At 41.7% G+C, this 9,704-nt stretch overlaps 1 protein-coding gene across 2 annotated transcripts in view; it reads right to left on the bottom strand.

Annotated features, from left to right (window-relative positions):
* Suz12 (SUZ12 polycomb repressive complex 2 subunit) overlaps window positions 1–8,450 on the bottom strand; it is a 55,933-nt gene extending 47,483 nt beyond the window's left edge. For both annotated transcript variants that reach the window (XM_004635437.2, XM_004635438.2), the window contains exons 1-3: window positions 7,940–8,450; window positions 5,817–5,863; window positions 5,661–5,725 (exon numbers count right to left, since the gene is read on the bottom strand). In XM_004635437.2, the coding sequence (XP_004635494.1) occupies window positions 5,661–5,725; window positions 5,817–5,863; window positions 7,940–8,207 (380 nt within the window). In that variant the 5' untranslated portion in view covers window positions 8,208–8,450. The remainder of the gene's footprint in view (window positions 1–5,660; window positions 5,726–5,816; window positions 5,864–7,939) is intronic.
* Between the last annotated feature and the right edge of the window lie 1,254 nt (window positions 8,451–9,704).

Here is a 9,704-nt window from a genome sequence, read left to right as displayed (position 1 = left end):
TATTATTATTTTTTGTATTTTAGAGAAGGGTCTACAGGGTGTTAGGGTCTCACTGCTAAATCTGACTCTTAGTGATCTGCCCGTTTACAGCCTCCCAAGAGTTGGGAATACAGGTGGGCACCACCACGTCCAGTCTCAACTGCAGTTTCAGTGCACCCTGGGGGGCAGAGCCAGCAAGGCAGGCACGGGAAACCCTGGCCCCTGCTTCCAGGTACTTTAATCTGAGTTATTGGCCAGCTCTAAGAATATATTACTTATACTTGTATCTTCTTCAAATTCTGAACTTGGGGGGAGGGACTTAAATCCCTGGTTCTGGACTCAAAAATCTTAATACAAATTACCATAACACCCAGTCTTTTGGGGTGGCAGAGTACTAGGGATTGAACCTAGGGTTCTTGCACTGAGCTATATCTCCAGGCTTTTTTTTTTTTTTTTAATTTTGAGACAAGGTCTTGCTAAGTTGCCCAGACTGAGCTCCAACTTGGGATCCTCCTGCAGCCTCCTAAAGTAAAACACTGACAAGAATAATAATATTCATGGTTCATAATTAAAATGAAGTCTTCTCAACAAAAGAGCATTTTAAAAACCCTCTCTATAGAGAAACTGAAAAGTTTCATTTTAAAACTGACAACTTTCATTTTAAAATACCATCCAGGCACTGGGAGATAGCTTGGCAGTCTAAGGGCCTGCCTGGCAAGCACAATGACCTGGGCTTAATCCTTGGTACCGCATGCCATGCTACCGCAGAACTGCAGGGGCCAGGCAGATGGCTCAGTAGAATAAGAGCTTGCCTGGCAAGCACAAGGGCCTGAGCTCAATACCCGGTTCTGCCAAAAAGAAAAAAAGAAACCAGGTGTGGTGGTACACGCTGGTAGTCTCAGAACTGAGTGGCTGTGACACACCATCACTGAGTCAACTGCTTAGTGAGACCCTGTACCAAATAAATGATTAAAAAAAAAAACAAAAACCTTAAAATTTCATCTAATAGAGCACAGTAAGAAGTGGTCAATGAAGTATGGAAATACCTTTTAAAACACCACAAATATGAAGACAAAAGAGAAATGAAACACTCATAAGCCAGTTACAAAGAACTGTTCATTATAAATATTGAAAATTACTACTGGGGAGGATTTTTATGTTAATGGAAAGTTGTTTTTTCAAATTTTATTCATTTATTTTGGTGAAACCAGGGATTGAACTCAGGGCCTTGCACTTGCTAGAGAAGCGCTTATTCTACTGAGCCATCTCCCCGGCCCTTGTTACTGGAAAGTTTTAAGAATAACATTTATCTTTACATGATTAATAAGAAATTCTAGGGCCTGGGGAGATGGCTCAGTAGAATAAGTGTTTGCCTGGCAAGGGCAAGAGTCTGAGTTCAATCCCTGGTTCCGCAAAAAAAGAAAAAGAAATTCTGTAAGAAGCCAGACTGTAACTCCCAAGGTTTACCTGTGTCAAAAAAGGACTTTCATATAAATGTGGATAACTGCAGAGTAACAACCAATTATTTTAATAGTAAAGACCATAAAGGTCATAGCTTTCTTTAGGAAAAAGCAAAAGAAAAACCTTATCAATTGCTGCTACACAAAAAGTACCCCTTCTCCTAACACCAAGTATTTTTGTTCTTTAAAAAGGCAATGCTAAAAAAAAAAAAAAAAAAAAAAAGGCAATGCTACTACTAGCTTCAACTTTAATAAAGGAAATTATTATGGTTTGTATCTGGATATCCCTCCAAAGCCTTATGAAGTCATGGGGAGGGGGGCTTTTCAGAGGTGGCTACATTTAGTTTGACTAAATTTAGTCAAACTGATTCCTGATCCAATACTGGAATTAAGGATGTCACTAGTATACCACTGTAGGATGAGTGTCCTGCATACAATGTAAGAGACAGATAGGGATTTGTCCCTATTCTGTCTCTCAGGGTTTGCTCACTGCTTTTCCTGTCTTCAACTGCCTTGAACTGTTTGTTGCCTCTTGGCCATTTGCCACCCTGCCTTGGGGCCAGACTATGAGTTAAAACTCCTACAAATTGTGAGATAAATAATCTTTACTTCTTCAATTTTGGGCTCAGCAATGAAAAAAGTACCTACCTAAGACAGAAATAATTCATCAAAGTCATCAAAAAGAATGTTTAAAACTTCAAGAAATTTCTGAACTTTTTCTTGGGAAGCTTCTGAAGCAGCTTATGCGAAATTTAATAAAGCAGATTTGGTAAAAGTTACCCTGCTTTATCACCTATATTTCTACATAGTAGTACCCTGAAGAATTTGACTACCTCTATGAGGGCCAGGGAGATGGCTCAGTAGAATAAGTGCTTCTCTGGCAAGCGCAAGGGTCTGAGTTCAATCCCCTGTTCTGCCAAAAAAAAAAAAAAAAAAAAAAGAAAAAAGAAAAAGCCTCTATGAACTCTAAAATATAAGATGATTTCAACAAATATACCAAAATTAACATTACAACTGAGAGTATGACTTAATACTTAATCCAATGGCTATTATTAGATTGAGTGTGTAGCTCCATGGTACAGCACTTGCCTAAACACGTCCTATGTCCCATGTTCAATTCCTAGCAAGACTAAAAAGGATGTTATAGTAATAAAAGAAGCTCCAAAAACAATTTCAGAAGAGATCATAAAAACGACTTTTCAAAGTCACTGATACTTTTCGGTTTTTGCAGTACTGGGGATAGAACACAAGGCCTCACACACGCTAGGCAAAAGTTCCACCACTTACTTGAGCTTCATTCTCAGTCTCAAGCCACTAACTACTGTGATGATGACATTCATCTAAAAATACCACTTGTGCTATACTTTGTTAAAAATTATTCCTAAAGTCAAATGCAGTGGCATGCGCCTATAATCCCAGCACTCTGGAGGCTAAGGCGGGAGGATCACTGAGGTTGAGACCAGCCTGTGCTAAACCAGCCTGAACTGCAAAGTGAGACCCTATCTCAAAAAAATAGAAGAAAAAATCCTAAAGCATCTATAGTCAGGTATTTAATGAGAGTATTAAGCAATTCCTATGCATTATTGTATGTATTTTATAGAATGTAAATGTTTCCTTTGTAGCAAATTTTTTCAAGATTTCCCCTATATAGTCTAGGCTAGCATGAATTCATGACCCCCCTGCCTCAGCCTACCAGAGTGCTAGCATTACAGGTGTTCACCACACCTAGCTCCAAAGATAGTATTTTTAAAACCTAAAGAACAATAATTGAGAAATTTCAGTTTTTACTACCAAGCCTAGTGATACAACACATCCCACAAGAAGACAAAATCTACTACCCTGACAGAATAAACATGAATTTAGCTTTTAAATGTATATTTTAATCCATTTATGAACTCTTTTTGTAAGTATGGTACTGGACCACAACTTGGCCTCTGCACTGAGCTACATCCTCAAACTTTTTTATTTATTTGGAGACAGGGTCTCACTAAGTTGCCCAGGCTGAGCCCAAACTTATGATCCTCCTGCCTCAGCCTCCCAGAGTACTAGGACTACAATATGCTGCCATACTCCACTCTAAACTTGTTTTTTTTAATTTGGCCACTTTTAAAATTAAAATCAGGCAGGCTCCTAGATAACAACTTATAAAGTATTAAAAATAGTTTAGCCAGGACAAGTGCTACTAGCTACTCCAGAGGCAAAAATTCCAACTTTTAGGCCAGCCTGGGCAATTTAGCAAGACTGCTGTCTCAAAATAAAAACATTAAAAGGTCTAGAGAGGTTATATCTCAAGACCAGAGCACTTGTGTGGCACGCAGAGGCAAGAGAAGCCCTAGATTATGAGTTAGTTTATCTGATGACAGCAAACACTAACTCAAACTCCAATTAAGTAAAATATGACCTCTCCCCCATTCCACAACAATAAAAGAATTCTACATTTCTCAGTAGTAGAGTTGCATTTCAAAACACTGTACTTTGTATTGTTGTACATTAAATTTCATCAATAAAAATTTGTGGACATTCTTTTTGTTTGTATTAAGTACTTATAGATTACTTTTGTTTTACCCTCTGGCCACAAAATCTGTTTACTACCTGGTGCTTTACAAAATAAAGTTTTGCTGAACCTTGGCATATATCAGATAATGTAGTAGTAAACAAGTTAATAAATTTAACTCTGTTGCCTAATTTATCACCCTTTTCCCAGTTTAAGTTCTTAGCAAGTTTTATCCATTAAAGGTAATGCTATCTCTCTTGATCATTTTAGAAAGATATTGAAAAAGAATTTTAACATGTCAATCCTTCAGAATACATCTTAATGTATCTATAAAAACTGTATTTTGGTGGGCCGGGGAGATGGCTCAGTGGAATAAGCACTTCCCTGGCAAGCGCAAGAGCCTGAGTTCAATCCCCGGTTCCGCCAAAAAAACCAAAAAAAAAAAAAAAAAAAAAAAAACCCCTATATTTTGGTGTAGAAATGGGATGACTACTCAGTAAGTAGACATATCCCAAGGAGTTTAGGGTTAAAAGTACTGTATACTCAAAGAACTTAACAGTTTTAAGACTATAACATCAAATGCTTATTATACAAAGTCTCACTTGTGATTTTAAATTTACTTACTTGATGAACTCAATAAATATACTATTGTAATAAGACAAGAAACATACATAGGGCCTGGGGAGATAGCTCAGTAGAATAAGTGCCTGACAGGCAAGCACAAGGGGCTGAGTTCAATCCCCGTTCCGCAAACAAACACAAATAAAAACAACAAACATGCATACAATATTATTACATTTGGTAAAGTACTAAATGCTACACAGCAAAAATAAGCTCTGTACCACATCTCCAGACCCACTTTAAGATCAGATGATTAAGGCAGTCTATTTAAAACATTTATACTATTTACTTGAAAAGTATTTCCTCTTCAGTAAGACTACCAAAGATATGAAATGAAACTTTCTGAACTCATCACTATAGAAACTAATCCTTTATTATTGGATACAACAAATATATTTAAATTGCCTACTAAATGTTATGCATCAAATATGGTTACCTTGGGCTCTTTATTAAGTATTAAGATTTTGGAATGCTACTAAACTGAAAAAAACTAATGGCACAGAGTAATAATGAGTTAAAATCACTTCATTCCTTTCCACTGAATTACCTGGGATTTACAAAAAATGATACTAGAAAAATTACTTCTGGGGCGGGGGAAATAGCTCAGTTGAATACGCACTTGCCTGGCAAGTGCAAGGGCCTGAGTTCAATCCCTGGCTCCGCAAAAAAAAAAAAAAAAAAAAAATTACTTTTAAAGAGATGTAATCCTATAATCCTAGCACTCAAGGAGGCTGAGGCAGGAAGACTGAAAGTTTGAGCCCCACCTAGGCAATTTAACAAGACGTGGTCTCAAAAAAAGAAAAGGATGAGGAAAATGATTCAGTCCAAAGATCCTGGTTTTGATCCCCAGGAAGATAAAATTTACCAAATTAATGTTGAGGCTGGGGAAGTAGCTTAGTGTTAGAGAGCTTACCTAGTATTTGTGAGGCCCTGGGTTCAATCCCACTGCTGTTAAAAAAAAGAACCCCCCCCAAAAAAAGATTTGCCAATCAACTGAATTAGTCACTACTTTACCTAGGGCCTCACAGTTAACCTTTAATTAGAATTAGTACTAACAAAACTTTCAGATGGTTTGATCAGCTTGAAATAAGATTCATAAAATGTACCTTTTGACGTTTGTTCTGGAATTTCGATGAGACATATATGTGAGAGTTCTGTGCAAAAATATTGGCTGTAAAAAAAAAGTTTTGTAAATATTAACATTAAATACAGATGAAGTTATAAGAATGAAGTAATATTGATGAATTTCATTGACTACTTACTGCTATGAGATTTCGGGTTCGAAGAAATCTATAGATCTGTGTTGGTTCTAGGCAACAGGAAAAAATATCCAAATATTATCTAAATTTACTTATTACTTGTCAGAGAACTACCAGTCTAGTCCATGTCATAACCAATACAAATTGATTCTGTTAAGGAAATCATGTACTAAATATATCAAGAAAACTAGTATGTACAAGATCAAAGGACATTCAATCAATGGCATATATTCATAAAATTCATCTACATTAATTTTAAGCTTAAGGCTCTCTGCAATCTTGTTTGTAAATCCTTCTAAGGTACCCACAGTTATGTAAAACTAAAGAGCTGTAGCTATATTCACTTAAGCTACCCACATTCTTCAAAAAAACTAGTTGAAATGAAAACTATTCAACCAAAGAACTATATTTATTGATGTCAAACAAAGTGAAAATTTCTTAATTGGCCATTTAATATTATAATTACCAGACAAAATGGAATAAAAACCATTTCCCTTATTTCCTAATACTGATAGGAAAGTCAGTTAATACTGAAAGGTGCCTGATATGTAAACTGTAATTAAAATTCTCACTGAATCTTTCTAACTCTAGCTTAAATTACATATTTTGCCCGAGGTAAATATTACCTCAACATGTAAATAATGCCTCCAGTACATACATTTGCACAACTGAGTTCCAAAGCACAAAGAACTTAAGATAAAAAATTACACATGTACCATCATGACTATTCATTCACATCACGTTTAAACATTATCAAGAAAATTAAACGAATATTTGTTAAACCATTTACACTTCCGAAGATCAGTATTAGAGAAGAATCAAGTTGTTTCATGACCAGAGCTAGCTTTGACAGTTGCCTTCTTCCAGGTGGATGGATCAAAAAGCAAATAATTAAAACTTTCTTGGAGGGTTTATTTTCTCCTAACATTTAGAAAGAAATTTAAGTTTTCACCTACTCTTTAATTTCATGTTAAACTAAAAGATGAGATATATTAGAAGTGTTAAAATCAAGTAACCTTACTGTCACTGTCCTTTAGTTTCCATTATATTTGCAACTAAAGCTTTTGTAGATTTTTGAAAGTACTATATATTAAGTAAAAGAATAATGTAAATCTTTCTGAAGCAGGTTCAATCCGTTTCCATAAAAACTGAAATTCCTTGTATGAAATTCCAATTAGAATTTCATGAAGTACTAATGAGAGAATCAAGGAAGGGTATTAAACAATGTAATATGTCTTTCCAGACACAGCTGATACCAAGCCTTTAGCATATGCCACGGTAATATTGTAAATAGACATTCGGTGGTAGCGCACAGTTTGTTCAAGTTTGAGACACTCAGCTGGAAGGCTACCTAAATTTTAATATCCACACGAATCAAACAGGAGAACCACCATGATACAAAATTCATTTAAATCAGTTAAGATTATTTATAGTCACGATGTTGTTTATAAATTCTTTTGTTTGTAGCCAGACACCTTACTCCCCTTTCCCAGGAAGTCAGTTTCGCCCTCCAAACAGCCTTTAGAAGCAAAAATCGTTATCAGAAGACGCTCCGGAACGAAGTAAAAACTCCGAGATCGTCTCCACAAAAGATACTTCTGACCACTCTCAGTTTCCATATCCATAAAATGGGCGGACAACAGATTTCAAAGGTTTAAAGCATCCGATGGGGCCCTGCTCTCGCGCAACCCAAGTTAGCGCGGCGGCACGTTTCGGGCTAATGACAATCCCGTCGGCTGTGCCGTGCTCATCCCTTCCCAGGCTGTTTTGACCCTCGAAACCCGCAGCCGAAACACGGCCACTTCTTGAGTAGGAGCGGCACGAAAGGAAACAAGAACTCGTCCCGGGATCAACTGCAGCCCGTCTGGAAGCCCTCCACACTACCACGGCCCGGCGCCGACCCCTTCCTCCCGGCGGGGCTCGGGGAGCACGGGTGCTCCCCGGCCCCTCGCGCCCCCAGGGCCCGGACCTCGGGCGGTCGCCGCAGTGCCGGCGCGGGGACGTCCCCTCCGTCTCCCCGCTCCCAAGCCGGTGGGCGCCGGGGGGGAGCGCGGGCCCCAAGAGGCGTCCCGTCCCCCCACGCCGGGAGCAGGGGTTCCTGCCCTCCCGGCCTCCCACATACTCACTCTCAAAGGCCTGGAGGAAGAGCTCGTGGTCAGCTTGGACGTGCTCCATTTTCGGCTTCTTCACCGGTAACACCGCGGCCCCCGCCGCCGACGAGGAGGAGGAGGCCGAGTAACCGCCGCCGCCGCCGCCACAGCCCCCGCCGCCGGATTTGCCGCCCGAAGCCGTCGCCGCCGCCACCGCCGCCGAACCCCCGAAGCCGCCTCCCCCGGACCCCGCGCTGGGCCCCGAGCCGCCCCCTCCCCCACCGCCGTGCTTCTGAGGCGCCATCGCGGTTCCTGCCTCCTCCCCCCGCCAGCTACCCGCCGGGCGGCCCCGGAGAGTGAGCGCCTGTAACACCAACCACTCGCCCCAGCAGGCTCCAGCGGACCGAGGGGGGAAGGAGGAGAGAGGGGAGGAGAGGGGAAGGGAAAGGGAGGAGGAGAGGAGGGAAGGAGGGAGGAAAAAAAAAAAGTGTCTCCTCAGAGCCCCGCTCAGCTTCGGAGGCCGCTCACCCTACCCTGGCCTCGCTCCGCCCACTTCCCCGCCCGGCGCGCTGATTGGCGGGCGGGAGCGCGCGCCGCCGGGCCACCCAGCCTGTTGGCCCGCAGATTCCCCCGTCAGTCACGCGGAGGCGCTTCTCGCGGAGGCGCGGCTTGGTTGGCCTGTGCGCGCTGCCGATCGCGGGCCCGGCCGCCTCTTTGAACTGAATTCGCGGGAAAATTAGGGGTCTGAGCGGCCTTCCTGCTGGCCCCGGTGCATTGTGGGGAGAGAAGGACCTAGCGAGCCGCTTAGGGAGCCGTTTCTCGCTTTCAGAGCTTCGTCAGTCGCTGCCCTCTGATGAACGCGGGGTCCCTCAGGAGAGGTGGCGAATGAGGAGCTGGGGTCCGAGGGGCCTTTTAGTAAACTGAAATCCATCCCGGAACATCGAGTCCAAAGTCCCGGGAAGGGGGTCCGCCTTGGAGTTGATGTGACCACGGCGGGGTCCCTTATCAGCCGAGAGGCAGCAGGGTCCAGAGTCTCATCCCTGTCCCTTCGCAGCGCCACCACGTGCCTCACGCCCCCCCCCCCCCCCCAATCCCGCCGGGTTTAGCCACGAGTTTGCGACGGCTGCTGCTCACGCGACTCGGCTCCGCCACAGCGACCGGCTGACACCGGAGCGGGCGTGTCGCAGGGAAACGTAGAAAAGTAGTTTATGTAGGTTCTTTGAGGCTTCTAGATTGTAACTGGAAAAGGTTATAGCTTTTCAACATGATGAGGGCAAAGTCTAGGTCTTTGATTTCCCCCTTCCATAAATGGTGATTTCTTGGGAGTCCCGGCCCTCTTGATAATCGATTTTGCGCTCAAAAACCAGAGGGAATCCGGTGTTTTGCGCGTCTTGCTTGGGAAGGTAGGCCCGATTCAATCTAGCTGGTACAGGTTCATCTGGAGTTGACCTAATACTCTCCAAGATTAGAATTTCAGGTTGTACAAAGTGATATCCAGGTGTGTTCTTCCAAATTCGCATCCTGAAATGCTATATGACGCTAAGTTGAAACATCTAAAAATCTCATCTCCAAATACAGCTATATCAGACTCAATAGCATCTTTCAAATACCTACTTTAAATTTTCTGAACTTAACTGTAAGACTTTACAAATATCTGCAATGTTATTAAAGTTGTTTGCAAACTAGTTATCTTTGGAATACGCTTTAATGCTGGTTTTATCACAACTTTTGCTTCTTAAGAAAGCAATCTCTACCGGTGATGCATTTAATACAAAATATGGCATTTCAGGAGTACATTTGA

This window comes from Octodon degus, unplaced genomic scaffold, assembly GCF_000260255.1.
Source record: "Octodon degus isolate 3935 unplaced genomic scaffold, OctDeg1.0 scaffold00072, whole genome shotgun sequence".
Taxonomy (NCBI): Eukaryota; Metazoa; Chordata; class Mammalia; order Rodentia; family Octodontidae; genus Octodon; species Octodon degus.
The sequence above is the reverse complement of the archived record's forward strand: the minus strand, read 5'-3'. Positions and strand labels throughout refer to the sequence as shown.